Raw genomic sequence first — 23,246 nt, 5'->3', positions numbered from 1 at the left:
GGACCTTTAAGGCCCCTTGGCGAAGGCAACACACCACTTTGGCCTCCGCTTCTCGTAGACGGCACCTCCGGTCTGACCCGCCCGGGGGGAATCGGCAGTCGCCTTTTCCTGTCCTCCCCTTCAACCTTTCACTTTCCTATCTTCTCTCTAACAACTTTCCTGTCGTCTCGTTCTTTCTCAGTTTCCTTTTTTCCTGGCGGCTAGGGTTAACCTTGTGTGGCGGACAACCCTGTGTTCAGCCATATTTGGTTATAGTCGCGGTGTACAGCTGGCGTAGGCATGACTTGGTCACGAGTTCATGTCCCGTCCCCTTGTTGGACTCCATGGTGGGTGGCTGGCACCATGGCCGAACAGTTTTTTCAATTTATGGCTTCCTTTTTTCGCCCATCTGATCCCTCTCGTAAAAGAGGAGGCACCGATGCAACCGCCCAGTTTTTCACGAAGAACGTTGCCAACTTTCCACGCTTCCACGTAATACACAGCAGTGACGAAGAGAAGACTGCCCGACTTGTATCGCCATTTCTAGTCGCAAAGACCCTAACTGCCACCATTGGGGAAGGCTATAAGATCAAGAAGCTTGCAAATGGAGACCTTCTACTCGAAGTACTTCACAAACATCAGCTCGACAAGCTCTCAGCGTTAACTTCTTTCGGAGAAATTCCTGTAACTGTCAGTGAGCACCGATCACTAAATACAGTCCGCGGAGTCATCTCAGATGACGACCTAAAGTATGTGTCCGAGGAAGAGCTTCTAGAAGGTCTGAAGGAACAAAATGTGACAAATGTCTACCGTATCAAAATCAAAAGAGAAAACAAAGAAATTCAGACAAGGCATATCGTCCTCACCTTTGCATCAAGCATCCTCCCAGAATCTGTGGAGGTGGGCTATACCAAAATGAAACTTCGACCCTACATCCCCAACCCACGGCGATGCTACAAATGCCAACGCTATGGCCACGGCTCATTGAACTGCCGGGGCCAACAGACATGTGCGAAATGTGCCTCTCATGAACACCCTCCTGAAAACTGTCAAGCCCAAACATATCTTTGTGTTAACTGTGAGGGCAACCACGCAGCGTACTCACGTGTTTGCCCTGCATGGAAAAAAGAAAAAGAGATAATAACACTCAAAGTAACAGAGAACCTGACATTTCGCGAAGCACGGAGGCGACTCTCCTCGGCGCATACGGGACCCTACTCCGTTGTGGTGCACCAGGGCGCAGCATCACAGCGGTCTTCGGCGCTTGCTGAAGCCACACAGAGTGAGGTTCCAGCAAGGCACCCCGCGCCCCCGGTGGAAGCAGCTAGCGCTGCGCCACCACCTCCAAAGCGGGCTGCACGGACCCCTGGTTCGGCAGTCTCCAAGGCCTCACCCCACACGGTGAGGTCAAACAGTTCGACACACGTGCGTTCTGCACGAACCTCCAGCGTCTCCGAAGAGACGATGGACACAACTGAAGGAGGTTCTGCGCCCTCTACGTCGGATGGGCGGCGGAACTCCTTAGACAACATAAAGAGAAACAAGCCCCGAATCACAGGACCGAAAACCTAGTTTTCACCCCACCAAAAAAAGCAGCATGGCATTCATTGTCCACTGGAATTGCAGAGGACTTTTAAATAATTTAAATGACATCAAAGACATCTTCGCCACACACTCTCCTGTAGCCGTTTGTGTTCAGGACACAAACTTAGGTCCTAAACACCATAATATACTCAAAGGTTACCAGGTCTTTCGCTGCGACCGAGAGCAGGCGAGTAGGCTCTCGGGCGGAGTGGCAATAATTGTCCGAAATGGCATAGCAACTCGTGAAGACAAACTTAAAACTAGGCTAGAAGCAGTGGCGGTCACCCTGCTTGCATTTAAAACAATTACAGTGTGCTGCGTGTACATTGAACCACACCTCACAGTAACACTGCAAGATTTTGAAGACTTGGTAAACCAACTACCGGAGCCTTTTTTAATAGTTGGCGATTTTAATGCCCACTCTTCTTTTTGGGGGAGCGAAAAAACTGACGCAAGGGGGCAGATTTTAGAGGATTTTATTTTATCCAATAATGTTTGTCTTTTAAACACCGGAAAACCTACATACTGCTCTCCAAGCTCAGGGAAAATGAGCTTCATAGATTTATCCTTTAGTTCACCGAGTGTTTTTAGCGATATTAAGTGGGATGTCATTGATAACCCATACGGGAGCGATCATCTACCTGTAATCATTAGCGTAACATCATCATCACCAACCATTATCCCGACAAAACCACGCAGGTGGAAACTTCAGTTTGCCGACTGGGGTCTTTTTACTTCCGAAGCTACTTTAGACCAAGTTTTTTCGGACACACTGAGCATCGACGAATTGAATGAAAGGTTTACATCTTGCATTCTTAAGGCTGCACGCTTAGCTATTCCACAGTCCTCGGGAATGGTGAGACAAAACAACAAAGTATGGTGGACACAAGAGTGTAAGGAAGCCAAAAAGCAGCAAAACAAAGCATGGGGAGTCTTGCGAAGATATCCAACGCAAGAAAATTTATTAGAGTTTAAAAGGAAACGAGCTAAAGCCCGATACATTCGGCGGAATGCCGAGAAAGATTCATGGAAAAATTACGTCTCGTCTATAAACAGCTCAGTCACATAAAAAAAAATGTGGGAGCAAGTTCGGAAACTCAATGGCACGTACTCCCCTTTTACAGTTCCTCTTCTAACAGCACCTGGTGTACAAAGTAGCCTAGAAGAGCAGGCGGATATACTGGGTGAACATTTCTCCAGCGTCTCCAGTTCTGTGCATTATGCAGAAGCATTTTTAAAATACAAACACACTGTAGAGAAACAAAAACTTCCAACACACGGTGGTATAAACGAACCTTATAATAGTTTAATAACGCTCCAAGAATTGAAGAGAGCTCTATCGGCCGGTAAGCAGACTGCACCCGGCCCAGATGATATACATTATGAAATGCTCGCACATCTTTCGGGTCCTTCTGTAGAAGTACTTCTGAAGTTTTTTAATAAAGTTTGGGTATCGGGAAGGATGCCGGTAGCCTGGAAAAAAGCATTCATTGTAGCTTTAGTCAAACCCGGAAAGCCGCCAACCTCCCCAAGTAGTTATAGACCAATAGCCCTCACGAGCTGTCTAGCCAAAACGTTTGAACTTGTCGTGAATACCAGGCTAAGTTTTGTACTACAATCAAACGAACTTCTTGACATTCACCAGTGCGGGTTTAAAAAGGCGTGCTCAACAACTGATCATCTTGTCCGCCTCGAAAATACCGTACGAGAAGTATTCATACACAAACAACACTGTCTTGCTGTCTTTTTTGATCTGGAGAAGGCTTATGACACTACGTGGAGGTTTGGAATAATGCGGGATTTAGTAGAGTTAGGCATCCGTGGAAGAATGTTGAATTGCCTGAATGACTTCATGGCAAACCGTTCATTTCAAGTACGCCTGGGCTCAACCCTCTCGAGAACATTTGTACAGGAGAACGGGGTCCCTCAAGGGTGTATTCTAAGCACAACACTGTTCGTTGTAAAAATGAACTCCATATGCAAAATAATTCCAAAGTCGATTATGTACTCTGTCTATGTTGATGATCTTCAAATTGCTTGTACATCTTCCAATGTAGCAACATGCGAGAGACAAGTACAGTTGACTATAAACAAACTGACAACATGGGCAGACAGAAATGGTTTCCAGTTTTCAGCACGCAAAACAGTGGCTATTCTCTTCTCTCTCAAAAGAGGCTTACAGACCAATCCGACCCTACACCTCAAGGAAACCGACTTACCCATACAAAACGAACACAAATTTCTAGGCATAATGTTCGACAAAAAACTCACTTTCCTGCCCCACATCAATATGCTTAAAAAGAAAGCTTCGCGAGCTGTAAATATACTTAAGGTTCTGTCACGGAAACACTGGGGTTCCGACAGATCATGCCTTCTACAAGTTTATCGCTCCGTTGTTCGCTCCTGCCTAGACTATGGTAGCATTGTTTATGGCTCCGCGAGACAGTCCTACTTGAAACGATTGGATCCCGTTCACAATTTAGGTTTACGTCTCTCGTCTGGGGCGTATAGGACATCCCCAATAAACAGCCTCTACGTAGAAACAAATGAACCACCACTCACATATAGAAGAACAATGCTCACATGCTCATACGTACTAAAGATCCGTTCACTGCCGAAACATCTGTGTTACCCCATAGTTACAAAATGCCCATCTAGAACACTGTTCAATAATAAACCCCAAGCTATCAGACCATTGCTTCTTCGGTTTGAAGAGAGATGCCAAGAATTCACTACGCTGCACACATTACCTCAAATTTCCCATAGACAGAACCAACTACCCCCTTGGTATAGTTTTCCTACAACATGTGACTTCACACTAACACGCCTTCAAAAAAAGCAGACACCGCAAGAACATATTTTGCAGGAATTTTTTGGCACTAAACGAAAAATACAAAGACTACACCTCATTTTACACAGACGGTTCCAAAACATCATGCTATGTTGGGAGTGCAGTAGTGCAAGGGAAATGGGAAAAGGTGATCAGGCTACCCCAGTGCGCTTCGGTTTACACAGCTGAATGTTATGCCATTGCTGTGGCGGTAGAAAGGATAATGAGGAATAAAATTAAACGCAGTATTATATATACAGACTCTCTCAGCGCAGTCACAGCAGTGCAATACAAAAATGCAGCTCAACCTCTAGTAGGAGAAATATTACACAATTTGGTAACAATCACAACACAAGCACAGGAAATTAAGTTGTGCTGGGTCCCTAGCCATGTGGGAATCAAAGGAAATGAGAGAGCCGACGTATGTGCCGCACAGGCGGGTAACGGAACAATAGAGACAGTACAGATTCCTCACAGCGACTGCATGAAATTTATACAGAGCAAACTGAGGGAAACTTGGCAGTCCTCATGGGATAAAGAAATCGACAACAAACTCCACCTGGTTAAACCCACGATAGAAGAGTGGGAATCAAGCAGACATGAAGAACGCCTCAAAGAAGTGATTTTATGCCGTCTCCGCATTGGACACACACATCTTACACATAACTTTCTTCTTATGAAACAAGACAAACCGAGATGTGAAGATTGTGACCAGGAACTTACAGTAAATCACATCTTATTCTCATGTACGAAATTCGAGGCCTTGAGGAAAAAACATTTTAGGCTGTTCTACAGCGAGCAAATTCCATTTCACCCCAGCCTACTTCTAGGAGAGAATGCTGTTGTCAAACTTCCCTCTGTCTTTAGTTTTTTAAAAGAAGCTACACTTCTAAACAAGCTATAACAAGATAAAGCAATCGGTTATTATCCACAAAAAACACAAAACCTTTTGTTTGGCGCATGATAGCCTTAGTTGCTTATGCGCCATAAAACACAACACAACACAACAACTCAATCCTCTCAATCACAAAGGTGGTCGAATCTTTTCGCTCTTTCCCGCTCTCCACTAAAGCCAGGTGAGTAGACACCCGCAGCGATATAGAGTGAAGCACCGGGGGGAAGCGGCGACACAAACAAAGCGCGTGCAGAACGTCCGACGCTACATGACCCTTTCCCAAAGGCTTCCTCCGGCGCTTTTGTTTCCCTGTTTTTTACCGCGATTTTCTTTAATACCGTTCATTTCCACATCGAAACGCGTTTTAGAAAGCATAGAGATTTAAGGCATCCGCCTTACCTTTGAACAACTTTGAACCTCTCCATGCATTGTTGTGGAGTCAAAAAAGAAAACGAACTTCGCCCATGGGCGAGAGCTGCAAATTACGCGACGAAATTTTCGTGCTCAGCTTTCAAATTTTGCAAATGTCCGGGTTGCAACAGAGACGCAATATACCTCTACGTTCTTTAGGCTAATCTTACATTCGTGTCGTTCCCAAGACGTCTCCATGGCTACTAACAAGCCCGCTGCCGAAATAAATAAACATGAAAAGACATGAAAACGATGGAACAAGTCAACTACAAAGAGGTGCTCGCAAAAGGAGAATAAAAGGCGCCATGAAGAATGGCTGTTCGAGACATTCCATTTTGTCTCCTTTTCTAACGCAGCACAGGAGGTCCAGCGGGCATGCGAGAAAGCTAGCTACCCAGTTGCGCCTGCAAGCGAGCTCGCGTCAGCAACAAAACTCCCCCGCTGGGAAATTCCGTGAATTCTCGATGCCAACTGTCACAACATGCAAGCGCAGCTTTTATATGCTGGTTGGCTTTTTCAGCGGAAAAAGAACTTGGTAACTTGCGTATTGCTTCTGCTTTTTACTTTGTGTGCAATACTTAAAGGCTTATGTCGTTTTCACCATCTACCGGTCCAACAGAAAGAGTTCTCGGTGTTTCCAACATTGTGCGAATCGCCCAGCCCGCCAATTCTGTCAATATTTAAACTTGCTTCCTATTCATTTTCGCGCACCCGCCGCGGTGGCTCAGTGGCTAAGGCGTTGCGCTGCTGATCACGAGGTCGCGGGTTCGATTCCCGGCCGCGGCGGCCGCTTTTCTGATGGAGGCGAAAAGCAAAAACGCCCGTGTGTACGAGATTTCGGCGCACGATAAAGATCCCAAGGTGGTCAAAATTAATCCGGAGCCCTCCACTACGGCGCGCCTCATCGCCTGCGTTGCGTCGGCGCGTTAAACCCCACAATCAATCAATCAATTATTCATTTTCGCAAAAGCTGCGCACGGTTGAGAATGACGTTTTTTCTACATTTCCCGGGGATTGGCAATCCCGTAGCCAGGATTCCTTAGCTGGGAAACCATATGAATCTTTATTCTGTTTCTCCTGCTCACATGATGCAAAGGTTGAAATATCAAGGTACACTCAAATTACGAGCAAAGTATTGCGGGGTGTATAGTGCATGCTGCCGACGGGGTTGCTTATGCGCAGTAAAATTAAGTTACGAGTGATTGTGCTTAAGCCAGCAATAGAAAGTCTAGCGTTCGGGGAGTACGCATTTTCATTTTTGCAACTTTCTCGTGAGGGATTAGTTGGCTGTGTAAGTTTTGACTGTGACTGCCAAGAGTATGTGATAGAGCTGGTGGAACTCGCCTGTAGGGTCGATGGGCTCCTGGCCGTCGACGAGAGGTCCGCATTGTCCTGCTGCTCCCAACTGGCGCCTGTTTGTATTAAGCTGTGGAGTAATGAAGTATTTGCCATCCCCCCCCGCCCCCCCCCCCCGCTCCAACGCAGTTGGCACTTTGGTGATGGAGAGGAGTGTGCCTGGGTCCTTGCGGAATTCGACCAATTCGTGATCTTAGCCTTCCACAACGAGCGCGTGGTGCAGGTTAGTCATTATCTTGATGACATAGTTATCACTGCCCAGGTTTTCTTGGGTTCATTGCCATTCCAGCGGGTCACGTTGTTTTCAAACGTGAGGTAAGGGGAGGTATTACGGGAGACGCTCGTACCCAGCCTGGTGGGAGGGGTGGGGTCGTTGTATATAGTGTACAATAGAATCTTGTACAATAACTTCGTTGAGAACCTGCTGCCTCAAAATGGCGCTTGATTCAGCGAGACTTGCCGCAAGTGTTCGGGGAGCCCATGACGCTATACTCAGACTAGAGCGCGGGCAGTAAATGGTTATGTAGTGGTTGCTTGGTAGTCGAGGCAGTGGGGCGAAGCGCGTGGTTGCACCAGTTTTTGGATCTTCCTGTAGATAGCTGGGCAACTACTTGGAATCTGACGATAGATGGTGGGGTGGCTGCGTGGCGTCAGGTGGTTTAATGCAGCCGGCGAGCACCCTCTTCCAAGGATTTTTTGGGGAAATTGGGCGGCAGCGCAGCTTGTCAAACTCCATAGTAGCGGAGGATGTCTTGTGGGGCGTTAATAGAGAGTTCTAGCTGACCGTTTTCGACGTTCCGCTATGCTCCCGACATCCCGCTCAGCACAACCGGAGCGTCAGAAGCCGGAAAGCTTTTAGCTAAGCGATAACTGATCTCCCTCGACGGGGAATGATTCGCGTGACTGGTCGTTTCGCGTGCGCCTGTAAATCAAAACTTCATCCTAAAGGAAACATCAGTATTTGTATTTGGTCCCGCAAACGTCAAAGCAAAATAACGTGTTCTCGCTGACATGGTATAATGTTTCTAAATAACAATAAACAAGCCGATAAACTTTGGAATAGCCAAGCCAACGCTGTCTTTCTCGGCGCTGCATAGAAGCAGCCCCGCGCTTCGGTCGACGTTTTTCGCTTTTGTTCTAAAGATCTTTGAGGTGTGTGGCACCATTGCCTATTCGGAAGCGCTTTCGCGGCTTCGTCGGTCGTGTTTCAGCTGAAGAAACGAAGTTCGCCGTAGCGCGCTCGCATCGCGGGGGCAGCCATGTTAAAATGCCGCACGGTACGGTAAGCTGCCGCGACGGTCCGCTAAGAGGCCCCGGTTAGCGGAGCGGGGCCCCGCTCCGGTATCGCCGGTAGCGGTAGCGTGCTACGCATGCGCAATGGCGCTCCCGCTTGCTATCGGAGCGGAGCGGACCGTCAGAAACGGTCAGCTAAAACTCTCTATTTGGTCACTCTCGTCGGACGTTGTGGCGGTAGGTGACATAATAGACGCACCGGTGTCGCTAGGCCTGCAGACGAGGCCTAGCGTTTCCGGCGAGAAGAGAGACCATGAAGTGGACGATACCTTAAACCTGTTTGAACCTGGGGAGTCAGTCGGGCATTCACGTCTTCCAGAATACGTACCGGAACTGCTGGTTCTTGCCGTATGATGATCAGAGAAAAAGGGCCGTAATTTTAGCGAAATACAAAGGTGCCAAAGCAACTCGTGGGTGGTGGCGTTGTCCCCCTGGTGGCGAACCCCGCCTTCAGCTGAGAAAAAAAAATGGCGGAGGCTTGGCTCAGCTAACCTTGGATACTCAAAGCGAAAGCTTGGCTTAGCCTGGTTAAGTCTTGGTTTCACTTGGTTAACTTTTGACTTAATTATCCCTTCTGTCAGTCCACCTAAAGAATTCAACAGGTGGCACCGAGGGCCCAGCGTTCGTCATCTGCGCCGTTACCACCACACTCTGGGGCGTGGCATCCAAGTCAACAGACAGGAATAATAGCAGTGACATTGTTTGGCGATGTTGTATTTGCCCTAAAAATGAGGAGGGAAAAAATTTATTCAAGCACAACGTTAGGCGCCGAGAATGTCCCAGGCCAATAACTCCGCATCACAGCTGGAGAATGGAGCAGCGATTTCTCTGTATTGGCTGCGCAGCTGACTGCGAACACGGAGATCAACACATTTACTCCCGCACAATGGCAGCGGCAGAGTTGTTCAGTACAAAAGCCAAATACTGCTTCCGAAAAAATGGTAAATGCTCACGCGCACGGCTTCTCAAATGAGGCAGCAGCAGCGTAGCAGTGCGCGCTAACGTTGGTGCACGCGTTGTTAGCTGGGCGACCAGCGGCATTCATAGGCCAGCGACCGAATAAGATAGCGCTCGCCATCAGGTGATCAACCTGTGGCCGATAATAAAACAAGGCATCTGGCAATCAGCTGGCCAGTGCCGGCGACTTCACCCGTGTCTTACGAGAGGTGGGCTGTGGCATAGAGTTTCTTAAGTGTACTAGAGAGAAAACTGCACCTGGGAATCCACGTCGTCGTGGGGGGTTAGGGGAATACCCCTGCTTTTGGCTAGGGCTTGGCATGACAATTGGATTCTTAAGCAGTTTTTTGGATTTGCTTTCTTCACTAAGCATTAACGCGTCTACGAGCTACGAGGTATACCCGAAATCTTTTCTTTCCTGGGGTAGCCGTGAGCCGGAACAACTTCGTGTTCGGTGAAAGAGCAGTCAGGGAGTGATCGTACCTAACGTTGGTCATACCGGAGTCGAAGAAAGCCATGACTCAGCGGGTGGTATGCCGCCATGAATGTGGTAGCTGACGAAAAAAGAAAGAAACCAAACGTACTTCGACGAAGTCAGGATACTACACATACGGGCGACTGCACCCGTCCTAACTTGTCTTCGTCCATGACTTTTTAACTCCAGATTTTCTTTTTTTCTTCAAGTACGAAGCAGCTCGCTCAGCAACACGTTTTATTAAACTGTAGCTGACGGTCGGCGCACCGGTTCACTACGAAAGCGTCGTTTTCGTAGGCACGCTCAAAAAACATTTCCAAGCCCCTCAAAGAATTTATTATTTGAAATAATGGTAAAACAATGAAATAAGAGTCTCTACTGAGTTACCCTCCAAATTTTAACATTGTGAACTGTTAACCACCGGCTTGGTCTGCAGCATTGTAGGCACAACTGTTCCGCAAAAATACGCTTTACGTCCTTTTTTCTTACCTTTAAAACCGCCTGTTTTATTTTCCACTTACATAATCACAAACCATTTTCTGCATTTTTGAGGCACTGTGTTCGGATATACGGCCAATAAACGTTTCTATCCAAGCCAATCACGACACTAAGGCAAGCCCATGGTATAATGAAGGCCCATGACGACACACACAGCCTTGATAGGAGCCGCATAGATGCTAGCGCCAGATTCATCTATAGTGTATATTGAAAGAAACTCAATAGGCTGTGGGACGCCACGCGAAACAGTGGTGAACGTCGAGTTAATGTTTTTGTGCTCGCTAGACGCCTTATACTTGCGCCGCCATGCCGAGCCCGGGCGTTCCCTGTGCCAACGCGACACTCATCGGTGCCGGCATGTGCGCCACGAGAGTGAATGCAACCTATATAACTATCATACGAGCTATTGTTCCGTTTAGAAAATTGTCCAATAATTTTTAGACGCGACTGCTTCTCATTCACTCGCCTTGTCCCTCCATACGGCGTTGTTGTTGTCCGTCCACACCCCTCCCCCATTCTCCTCGCCGCGCGAGCTGCGCTCTTGCCGCTCACCCCCTCTCCTCTCCGATAGCGAACACTATCTCGCGAGGGGAATTGGATTGGATTCGATTGGCTTGGCTTGGCTTGGCTTGGCTTGGCTTGGCTTGGCTTGGCTTGGATTGGATTGGATTGGATTGGATTGAATTGGATTTGGATTGGATTGGATTAAAGTGGTTTGTGTTGCGTCATAGCCGCGCCACGTTTGGTCATAGCCGCGGCAGGGGGTTCACGGCACGTTTCACGCGATGGGAGAATCAACCTAACGGAAACAACAACGGAACCCCCTATGCGTCGCATCTACACAGGGGTTCCCCAGAGGGGAGGTGGGAGTAATTCTTTAGGAAAGGAATAGTTGAAAGCTATGAACTTTATCGGTGGGGCTTGTGAATAGAAACCATTGAAGTGTTTTAAAGAGAGCGCAATTAGACGGCACTGAATTGTTTTACAAACCTGAATAGTCGGTACAACGCCTAGCTGTATCCAGCTTTTCAAAAAGGCGACTAGAAAGGAGGCAAACTCGACTGTCAGCAAAAAAAAAGACAGCCAGGATTTACCAATTTCTGTTATACTTACAAAGAACGGCAGTTCCTACTGTCTATTATTTTTTTTCCACAAACACGCGAGTGCTAAAGTCAGAATAGTTCAATAACTCCAGTCCTATTCCCACGGAAAAAAAGAAGTTAGAAATCCGGAAATACGCATCCCCCGCTGTTGCCCTCGCTTTCTGACAGTCCGTAAGCATCAACGTAAATTCTTCTTTCCTCGGCTTATACCGTGCACGCGCTTGTCCCGGAGGCTTTTATGCCACTCTCCTTCATTTTTGTTAAAAAAACAATCAAACTACCAGAAACAAACCTGCCGCTCAAAAAAAGAAAACAAAAAGACAATGTCTAAAGTAATGTTCCCCGGCATCGTTCTGCTTGGCTGGAAAGTACATTTAGAAGCTGTTCGTCTTTATACGCCAATTTGAAACATTCTCAAATGTTTCCCTATTCCCAAAGCTCGCGAAAAAAGAAAGATGAACTGAGGCTGTCATAGGTACATCAGGCAGGGGAATGCCGTGCGATAGGAAATGGAGCCTCCCTGGGGAAATTCCTCGCATCCGTTGTGCTGCTTGTCAAGTGCCCAGCCCAGCATACTAGAAAAAAGATGCTTAATGAACCCCCACTCAGCTTCTCTATACAGCTTCCGCAGTAACCGCTACTGCTCTTGTTTTATTATTCATGCGTTGGAAATTACGCTTCCTTATTTTGTTCACCGCTGCGAGAAGTACTTCGCTATTAGTGTAAGTGTCCATTTAAATTAGGCAACGGAAAAGTTTGCGTTTTTTATCCGTTATTCGTCGACGGCCCTTCCTTTAAAACTTGGTAGCGTTAAGCTCCCGAGTAGAAAGCAATGTTTACCGGCGTCTTCCTGCTTGGGCTGAAAACTACACATGGAAATTGTTCGTCTATATACGCTCATTTTCAGAACCTAAACATACGTATTATATATCACACAATAAATCACATCATCCTGTTTTCGCGCAAAAAACATATTTATACAGATTACACCGTGCGAGAATATACGTTTGCAAATATTAGTCCGCTTGCCAGGGCATAAACAAAAAAATGATAAAATGCAAGTGCAGTACATTCGCTCGCATTTATCGGCATTCGTTATTTCACCAAAGGAGGGATCCTTCATACAAACGAAGCAAATTCGCCCAAGCACCCAAACACGCGCTATCTAAAGAAGACAGACACACAAGTAGGCAGAAGAAAGTTTGCGACAATGCTTTCGAAAAACACGACGAATGCATTTCATCGCATTTACCCTCGCCAATCGAAATGAACGTTTCGAAGATAGTCATCTTTTTTTAACAAAAAAAGGCGAATTATTTCGTGGTACTGCATGTGGAATCATGAACAAATGAAGCGCGGTTACGAAAATTTGAACCAGTACACACAAATTGCGCGATTTCTTTCTAACGAAGTCAAGGTGACGCGTGGGTAATTACGAAAACAATGTTGGAAAATGTGGCTTACCAAATACACGCAAACCGCTCCGTTAATTTACCTCCATGAAGAGTATTTCTCAATGTTGCGTGATGTGATTCATATTTCGACGTTCGCTTTTGAATTGTGTATGACTGTACGCATAAAACCACGGCACACAGGGAAGAAAAGAGCTGAGTTGTGCAGGCCTTATCTCTTGTGCGATTTTATTTGGGTTGTGTTTGTTCCTTTATTTTTACTTTTTTGCGAAAATACTCTCAGCTCAAGGGCTATCGATTTCGGAGGCAAGGCGTTTCTGAAATTGTCTGAAATAAAAAAAAGTAACGGCACTGAAATATAGGAGATTGGAGCACGAGTGTGAGCAGGCGGTTCTGAAATAACCCATACAAGAAGTAATACGGGTACTGCGATAAGGCAAATGGGGGTTCGTGTGGGAGCACGTCCGGCTCCTAGAATGTATTGTTCCCTCGGGGCTTTGATGAGCTGCCTGCTTCCCACGAGCACAGTAGCTGAAGAGTGGAGCATAACGCGAAGGCTCTGAGGGGTCCGCCAACGACCACGGCTACGACCAGGAGCTCCTCGTTACGGCGCCCCGTTTCATTTCGCCAACAAATTTGCATGCCCATGAACTCGCTGGACTTTTTTCTTTGTAGAATGTAGTATCTATGTCTTTGTGTTTTTGCTTCCCTTGCCTATTACTTCATTTTGTTCTGCTTCTTTCTTTGCAGAGTAGCTGTTCTCAACGCAATCACTTTTTTTTAACTTTACTGTGCTGTGAAAACAGCCAGAGTGAGCGTTTTTTACTGACATCTTTGGTAAACATCAATTTTTGTCTAGAACTGTTTTCGTGTTCTCTTTTTAGCACACTTCACTTTTTTTCTCTATTCGTATTATTACTACAAACCGGCACTTGCCCAATGGCCGGGTCTTGAGCATGTTAACTGTTGACTCATTTTAGAAATACGTATCGTCATCATCTTCATCATCATTATCATCCTACCTACGTGCCCAGAATGGTGGAAGCCTGCCTTTCAGATTTAAAAAAGCTACTTTCCTCCTCAATCCGAATTCATTCTTTGCAACAGATTCTTTTATCCCATTCCTCGATCGAAATACCGACCTTCCGGTAGTCCTCTTAGGAGTCCACGTTTGTAAGTTTGCCGTGTCACATGTTCAGCCCAACTCCACTTCTTCATCTTAATTTGTGCTAGCATGTGTTCTCCGATTTCCCTCCCTAACTCAAGACACTTGTTTTCTATCCGTGAGCGTCGCACCTGACATCTTTTTTTCAAGACTGGCTGGGACAACCTACACTGTAAGAAGTCCCCGTACGTCTTCTTCCCCACAGCTCTGCAGAATGAGGACCCAGCGATTTTTTTTCGAAATGAGCCTAATCAAGAAACCGAAACTAAATGAGGTAAAAGTTAGTGACGAGAAAATTTCGGCAACTTTCTGTTAGAAAACGGGTCGCTTAAATATAGGTCAGATAACGCCCCGCGCACGTGTACGCAGATCATATTGCGTATCGAAGATGAATGTCATCCTATTGTGGCAGGGATAAAAATGAGCCGAATGTATTTTTTCTATGGGAGTGTGTTTTCGGTTTGAAGTCATATAACAAACATGGCAGCCTCCTTGTGAGTTGCCGCCCGGTCCTTCGCACTGTCAGACGAAATAAGTGATCATTTAAGGTGTCAGCAAATAATTGTTTAAAAAATATTATATGCATGTACTAATTATTTTTAATTACTCAGGTTTTAAACGTCCCCTATCTTACATGTAGAACATTTCACATAATAACTTTGGCAGCGCTGCATTTAGGTGCCGTGACAATGTTTTGCTGCTTCCTCATATTCTCTTTGAGTAGACGACTCATTTCGACAAACTCGTCAAGTGTGCCGATTGAGCGAGTGACGAAGCCTAATTTGAGAAAATGGAATAAAAAGTACATGGGTCCACGGAGAGCCCACAGCGTGAAAGGCATTTTACATTGTGCAATGTAGCTGCGTTGATGAGTCTTTTTTAACAAATTGAATTATCTGCCACGTCATTCGCCTAATTCGTATAGTAGGCTACTTCGATTTGTTATTTCGGAATATAGGGGTGAAGTCACCCTACTTACACTTCTTAAAGTGCAAGTTCTTATTAGGGGTATTCTGTAAGTCCCTACATTGGTTCCCCATGTAATATAGCCCGGGACACGTATTGGTTCTATACTATTTTTAGTTACAATGGTTGCTCAATTTTTACAAGATCAAAGAGAGGGAGAAAGAGGGAGCGACAGAGATGGAGACTATTTATTAAAAATGAAAACGCAGAGAGGTTTGCCGACATGCTGCTCTGCGAGAAAAGAAGGAGAGGGAAAGAGGCAGTATGTGTAGTTAAGAAGAATACTAGAAAAAAAGAAACAATAATAAAATCCTCGGCAACACCGTGCACCGTGTTCGCACACTAGGCCACTTCAATTTTTCATTCTGGAGTTTTGTGGTGAGGACGCCCTATTGTAACTTCATAGAGTGCAAGGACTCATTCGGAGTCTTTTGTAAGTCCCTAAATTTCCTCGCCATCAGACAACTCGCAGAAGAATGCTATATTCATCCGCTTCTAGTCTTTCAATGTCCAGAGTGGGATGGATGGTTCTACGTATCTTCTTATTATGAGTCTCTGATTATTCATAGTTATTCCTGATATAGCCCTGATAGTTTATGCTACAATTCTTGAAGCATTCTTCGAAGATCTCCAAAACCACTGAATCATGCGATGTTCAAGTAGGGCGCATATTTGTGCACTGTCGTTTATAGGTTACCTGGATAGGCTCCGCAAAACGCCTGAAAACGTTTTCTCAAAAAATGGGCAGGAGAATCACGGTCCTTATTTTAGCTCCTCCGTCTATCCCCATAATTGGCTTTAAGCGTTCACTTGAAGTAGGAAGACGAATATGCATTGCACAGAATTTAGATTTCGGCACCTTTTACTCTCATTCTGAAAACTGTATTAGCCAAGTCTATCGCCAGCAGTTGTCAAGACGCCTTCCAAATTTTAGTGCGACGTATATGCCTAGGTTAAAAGCATTGTCTCTTGGTGCACACGGAGAAAGAACTTTTTTCCGGTTTTTAGAGATAGCTCCAAAATTAACTTGTTTTGCTCGCAACTTACAGTGTTTCTTGAAACATTTGCAACAATATCAACGAAGCCGTCCCTACCAAACTTTCGTCCCTACCAAACAAACACACAGTGTTTCCTGGTATTTTCTGCCCCACATTTATTGTTGGCGATGATCCAGTTGTTCATGTGGGTGCTCGCGTTATCAAACGAAGCAGCCACCTTCACAGTGAGTAGGTTTGAAGCTTCTTGCATCGGCGTTTTTTTTATAAGCAGATATTTCTCTGACACCTCCCAAAAGGCGCTGAAATATGTTGCGTTAAACTTAACACACTACAAATCCGCGAATAAAAGTGTTCAGTAAGACGAAGCTCGCCAATTCTTTCTTTGCGTCTTCGGAACGAACGACACCCAGACTACCGATTATTCAAGGACCAGCTTGAGCTTCCCTTGTTGAATTTATTGTTGGTTTCTACGTTCCTCCAAAAACCCTTCCTTTCAACATCTGTCCGAACAAAAAAAAAAGCGAGTTGCTGGCACAAGCGAACTGAAGGTGGGTGAGCGTTGGGTTATCCAGCAATGGCTTGGTCATTCTTAATCTTCTTAGAGAAGTTTTCCCCACCTTTTTCTTCAAACCTTTAGAAGGCTTGGGATCTGCTTTCTGAGTTTCATGTTCAATTTGATAAACTTTTCCAAATGCTAGCTTTCAGCGCAGTTTGAACAAGTCGCAACCAACCTTCCAATTCAGAAGATATTGTTTGTACTTCGATGTAGACAGCAAAAATTTCACCTACTTTGGTGTCTTTATCCAGTGTAAACGCCAACTTCCATGCAAGTGACCAAGCAAATGTTGGGTTTGGTAATGCTACAAAACGCAGCCAACAAAATATCTCACCAGGAATTAACGTGTTTTGTTTCCTGCGAAAATATTCACCACGCTACCAACATCTTGCGTGGCCAAACAGAAACGCCGCAAAATATTTTTATGTGCCGAAAACATATATGAGTGCTTTTCTAGATACAGTGTTGCACTTAATCTTGGTGTGTACCCATTACGTACATTGTACGGGTCGATTAACGAAATAAATCATACACAATTACAAAGGTTTACTAGTCTACTGCTCCTCCGGATATTGCTCAACGGCCTAACCAGTGTCACAAGATAAGGTATTAGAGTACGGCCACTGAGGCAGGAAAGTCAGACGGCCACAATTTTGGTGTTTCTCACCGTTGCGAGATTGCAGCGTCTATGGCCTCGCCGCTAACTTCGACCGCGTCGTTTGTTAACAACAGTGCCGAAGATGCACAAAAACGAAATCTTCCGACAATGTTCTGCTGCTGAAATGCTGCTAAACGCGTTATGTGTGATTCGTGTTCGGAACGATGTCAGTCGCTAGCTGCCGCAGAGAAGAGAGGACAAGTTAAGGCAACCAGAGTTGACCGAGTAAAATGCATAAACAACCCAATGGCGGCGAACATAAACCGTCGCAGTGTAAACAAATGTAACGGGATGCGAATTGACCAATTATCCTCGTAGTGGCATGGAACGATAGGAGAAAAGAGTGCCGGTACTCTGTAACCTTATCTGGTGACTCTAGGCGTAACCTGCTTTGGTGCTGCTGTTTCCCTTTCACGGTGCGCTTTTCGCGTATCGCGCTGGCACAAACCACACAATTTTCTTGTGCCAGTAATTGGTGTACGCTAAAATGCATGTTTCAGACAAAAAATCCAACGCTTACGCCTTAAGAAATAAACTTCATCTTTGGCATCGCAGGCAATTCATGCCCCATTACTGTTATCATTTTTCATGTGTACAGTAAAAAATATCGTTTCAGCGCTAAAATGTTTCTTGCTACATTTTAGGCGATTGGCGTAGGAACAACAAATGATAACCGGCGCTCCTTTAACTATCGCTTACAGTTCTTTGAGGTTGTATCCCCTGTATTTGTACTACGCCGGTGTCTCATACTAGCCGTGCTTAGTAGTGATGAATGGCTTCGAAACGAAATCCTTGGAGTTGGGCGTGCTGAGGGAACGATCGTACAAACCCATCTCTGCCCGTAGCCCCACCATTACTCAAATTTATCGCTTTCCTAATCGTCCCCAGCTTAAGGTTTTTCTCTTACTGCTTCATGTTCCCCTCGAGAATGCTTTGAGGGTAAGGAGTTCATAGTTCCAGCTACAGCACTGTTTGATAGAATTTATCGTTGCCCAGTATTTGTTTTTTTATTCGGACAAATTCTTGAACATTTCGTTTAGATATCTACCCTTGAAGCAGACCAATTTCTCGCTTTGAATGTTTTGCTGTTACTTCTCAATTTATATTCTAGAAGTATTCACTTAGAGAACACGCCAGCTACAGCAATGAGCGAAACAACCTTTTGTTGTCCAGTAGTCGGTTTTGTATGTTTATGCAAGCTTTGAACATTGCATTCCGGAATCTACGTTTTGACTTGCCCTGGGTTTATTATTTTTTATGTTGCCCTTTAGAATTCATACTTATAAAAGTATTCACTTAGAGGGCTTTAACCTTCTGTTAAAATGCTCACTATTGTGCGTTGAATATTAAACGTTTGCTTGGCAAGGGTTAAGGAACAAGTGCTACAACTGGAGGCTTGTTAGTGGTACGGCGTCCATTGATTTAAACTTTCGCTTCATAAACGTCTGGTAATGGTGGCCCGTACTTTTTCCGTTGAAATATTTTTTATCTTGCACTCTGCGCTCATTTACGATACTGGGAAACCACGCAGACGTGTTTTTGCTGCTCTTTGTACTTCCCCCATTTTATTAAGCGATTTTTGCAGAATTACGGGTATATTATTTTAGTCTGGTTTTTTTTTTCCCTCCGACTGAGATTTTACTTTTTGCTGCCAGAAGTTGTCCTATCTCCGCTTTTTTTTCGTTGCTGAGTTCTACTGCTGTTACGTTAATGCTGTAGACTGAGGGGGAAAGGTTAATGTGAACATAGTTTTAGTGACAGTCGCGAGTAATAAATTTGGAAATGTGCCGCCATGTGTAGAATAATCGTTTCAATTTTTTTAGTGTAGAAGGAAATTTCAACAGAGTTTCCCATGAAGGCCCCGCCATGTTTGAGGATCGCGTTTGCTTCGCTTACGCAGCCATGCTGAAGCGTTGAAAAACGAACGCCCCAGTGTGTGGGATATAAGCATGCCGTCACCACCAAATTCGCACTGCGTTAGTAGTAGTAGTAGTAGTATGAACGTTTATTTGCCACAAATGGTAAAGGAGCTGAGGATAATCTCTTGCGTTGGTCTTGAGGTGATCGTCCCCTGTGGTTGGCGTCCCTAGTCCGTGATGCCATGGGCTACCGCAGCACGAAGTTAGAACATGATTTAAGCCTCACGTTTACACACCCATCAGGTTGGTGTAGATCTCGAGTACATTAGTTAACATTACGCAGCAGTTTCATGACCTAGACTCGACTTAGACATCAATCTTTAGGTTCCGTCGCCTAGATCTCCATATTGAGTAGGTAAGTCGTCACTAGGCAGCATTTTTAAGATAAGTATAGTCAAAATCAGTGTGCGTGTATGCACGTGTCTTTTTTAGAGATGACCACTTTCAGCTCTGCCAGACAATCAACTACGCTCGTACTAAAGTGTCACCTTTATGTCGTGTCCTGAAGAATCAAATGGGCAGTGAAGAATGGCCCATATGATTTCTCAATAAACTTTCCCTGGGAACAGTAAATACCTGCTTGTTCAGTAAAAGCGTACAAACAGCAACTAAATTATACCTTCGGGCATTAAAGATCGAGCGCAAATAACCACTCAGTGTGTGAGTAAAAACGCGTAACTTTTTTACAAACTATGTGGTAGAATTTTTGCCTGCTCGATTTTTGGAGATCTTTTTTTAACCCAAACTCAGAAGCACGTGTTGGTTTTTAAACTATTATTTTGAGCATATTACACCCTAGTATTCAAAAACCAGCCATTCAGGAATTACCCAAGATATGTCTAATGATACTAAACTGTGGAATCGCATGCATCAACGATCAGAGTATAGGCCCATATTTCAACTCATTAAGCACTCCTTTAGAAAATGACAAAGGTATTAAGCAGTCCTCATTATGATCACATGGGTTTCCTTTTTTTTATGAGCAGGAAACATGTCTCGCTTTATGCGCCACGAATATCTCCGGCCCATCGCGAAGTGACGACCAACGAGCACTCCAGAAGTAAATATGGAGAGTTGTTATACTGTCAACCGTCCGCTATAGGCCAGTGCACCTCTGCATGCTTTGGCGTTTTACAAGCATTTGTCATTGTTTCCATCCTTTGGAGCTCCCGTTGAAGTGGTTTCGTCTGCTATGGTGACTGTTGGTTTGGCAAAGAGTTGATTCAGACGGTATAGATGTCTTCTTCTCTCGTAATATAAAAGGGGCCCCAAGTTTACTTTGAATGTGATAATTGCTATTTTAGATGCGAATCAGCTCTTGCTCGGGGGGATATCCCGCGTCCGTGCACCGTCCGCAGCGCATCTGGTGATGATTGTGGCAGGATGCCCCTAGGGATTGGCCAACCAAAGAATCCATCACGACAGAGCTTCGCGTTCAAATACCATCGTCATCTTCCCGTAGGGGAACCGCTGAAGAAGGAGAAGGAGAAGAAGACAAAGCTGGGAAGAGGAGGGCGTGTACGTTGCTCTCAGCCGGTGCACCAACGTCAACAATCTTTCCCCACCAACGCTAACGGAGACTACCGATTCTACCACAGAGACGACATCATCAACAAGAACATGATGAACAAGTTTCGGCGCCTCGAGAACGACCACCTTCTCACCGTAACAACAGTACTTGCGGGCCTTTGCCACCGGTGTGGATCCGGACGCGCAATTCCCTCTGGCTCTACTTAAGACCAGATCACTCAACATAACGGCAACACAATAGAACCACACGGAACCCCTATGATGCTTCGCATCTTCATCAGGGTTCCCCACGGGAAGATGGTGTAATTTTTGGGTGATTGGGGGAGGAGGACGGCATGGGTGCTGTGGGGTAACTTTCCAAGCCGACGTGAAATACTGAGGGGTCGTAAATGGAATCTAGTTTTCGTATCTTTGGTACTTCCACTGATGCTGCCAGAAAGCGCATGGCTGAAGAGTGACAGAAGAAACGTCAAAAATCGTAAACCCTGAACACTCCAGCAAAGAACAATTTTCTAACAAAGATCTCGCCTTGCATGCACTCAAATTTACGCCTCATAAGGACCTTTCTTTCGCTGCCTCCGCACATCACTGCAATCTCCGACTCGCAGCAGGCATGCCGCCTCTACCAGGCAGGACAAGCCCTACCTGAAGCCATTCCCCTCCTCCGACGTCTACCCAATGAGACCACCATTACGATCATCTGCACTCCGGAACCCTCAGGCCTTCTAAGGAATAAGGCAGCCCACGACGCTGCCCGTGCTCTGCATTCCTGGTCCTTCTCCGCCGATGGCCAATTGATCCCACGAAAGCCCACCACCTCCACATTCCTCACGATAATACGTACACGCCCTTCTGTCTCACTGCGCCCTTCCCCACCAGGTATATCCCCCTCTACACCTCACCCTAACCAACCAGCAAACCATCATCTGTCGTTGCCTTCAGACCAGTACTTTCTACATTCACGTCATCCTCCACCAGATAGCACCTACTGGCTATTCCAGTCAAAGCCAACAATGCGACTCCCCACTCACCAAATTGTGCACCTGGTATACCCCTGTCCCCACTGCGATACCCAACCTCCCTCCCCACCCCGGAACAGCGGGAGACTGAGCCGACCAGACCGGACTCGGAACGACAGAGGGCCTTGGTTGTTCGGGTCACCGAGTCGGCCAGGTCAAGACGCATCCCGGACTAGGGATGCTTCACCACCACTTTTTTGCCTTTCCCTTTTGCTCTAATAAACGTTTTCTACTACTATTACTACTTTCGCTGCAGCCGTCTGACGTCGGGTGTCTGACGGCCGAAGCCTCAGAAAACATTCTGCCGGCAAACGCTCCACCCATAACCTACGGCGAAATTTGCCCTTGTGCGTTGCAAGGCAATCTTTTGACGTTTGCTACATGATACGGTCTTTGGCACTTTCCTCCGAATCCAGTTAGATTTGAGGGCTGTTTCTCCTTCAGCGCTTATTCGTGATAGGGCTTGAGCGAGAAGTACTAGCACAGGTAACTTTTGATGTACTTGCCACTACTGTGTGCATTGTATAAAGAAATGAACCAAATAACAAGGTAAAATTGATTTACCTAGTTCTCAAGCACGTGTTATCGTAGCGTTAATGTGCGCCACACCTTAAAACCCCCCCCGGTTAAAGTAATTTGAAGCTGCTACTGTTGCGCCTCGCGACAAAAATCAAACTGCAGGCACCAATGTCAGAAGGATGGCCTGAGAATAAAAAAGATGAGAAGAAAAGGACACAGAATGAAAGAAAGCCGGCGAATACAGCAAAGAAGGGAAAATTATATGTCATACCACGGTCAATCTGGCAAGAGCCTTCCCTTACGTGCTGATGGCGGGAAGAGCTCTACAGGGACCAAGGCTAGCAAAAACATTGACAAAGTCGTGTGGTTGGCATACGTGAGTGCTCCTATAACCTTTGTTTTTCACAGTGCGTCTTTTGCATTATTGTACGTGTTTGCTACATCCATCCAATTGCCTTTGGCGGGGTTGTTAACTGAAGATCTGCGGTTTCTCTGTTGCATGAAGCGTGAGGGGGCTGGTGGCGTCGTCGCCGAGCTGTGCACCGGAATGTGAGATCAGAGAAGGTTATGGTTCTGCTTCTTTAAGTATTCATGGGCCGCTCCCTAAAGGAGGTACTTACGCGTCGCACTGCAAAAACGTAGCTATCTCGGTGACAACTTACGCTTCCCTGGACACGTGCTTAATCCAAGGCTTACAAGCCGAGGCAAAAAGGACTTTCCGTGGACTGCCCCTAAGCCGTGTCCCCTGCACCGGATCGGACTTCAGAGGCGAAGGAAGCAAAAGCGGCAAGTCTCATTAGGTATTCCTTATGCTACAGGATAAGACTGACCACAAGTCTGGCCTTCTTGTCGATGGCGCGGGCATCACGGTTGAGGATGTGTGTTGCTTTCGCTATCTAACAAATGCGTCCCTTCTAGTATTTCTCCCCCCATGCCTTTGATTGCAGATTGGTATGATTCAAGTACATTGTAAGTTAAACACGCGTACAAGCGTTCTTGGTATGAGTGCAACCCTCAATTTCAATACGGGGAAAGGTTTATTAAAGCTGTCAGTGCGGATGGCCGGTGACGGTCATATTCAGCACAACTGGCACTAAAACGTTTCATCATTTCCTGGCATTAA

General features: G+C 45.8%; 1 protein-coding gene across 1 annotated transcript; it reads left to right on the top strand.

The window, feature by feature from the left end:
- The first annotated feature begins 352 nt into the window (after positions 1–352).
- Positions 353–21,780, top strand: LOC144161683 (uncharacterized). Its single transcript, XM_077692308.1, has 3 exons — positions 353–1,232; positions 7,185–7,278; positions 21,685–21,780. Exons 1-3 carry the CDS (start codon positions 367–369, stop codon positions 21,778–21,780), a joined length of 1,056 nt encoding a protein of 351 aa, XP_077548434.1. The 5' UTR covers positions 353–366.
- Positions 21,781–23,246: the final 1,466 nt, after the last annotated feature.

Source organism: Haemaphysalis longicornis, unplaced genomic scaffold (genome assembly GCF_048455015.1).
Source record: "Haemaphysalis longicornis isolate Haplotype H1 unplaced genomic scaffold, Haemaphysalis longicornis Haplotype H1 scaffold_12, whole genome shotgun sequence".
Classification (NCBI taxonomy): domain Eukaryota; kingdom Metazoa; phylum Arthropoda; class Arachnida; order Ixodida; family Ixodidae; genus Haemaphysalis; species Haemaphysalis longicornis.
Note: the sequence above shows the minus strand (reverse complement) of the source record. Positions and strands in the feature narration are given on the sequence as shown.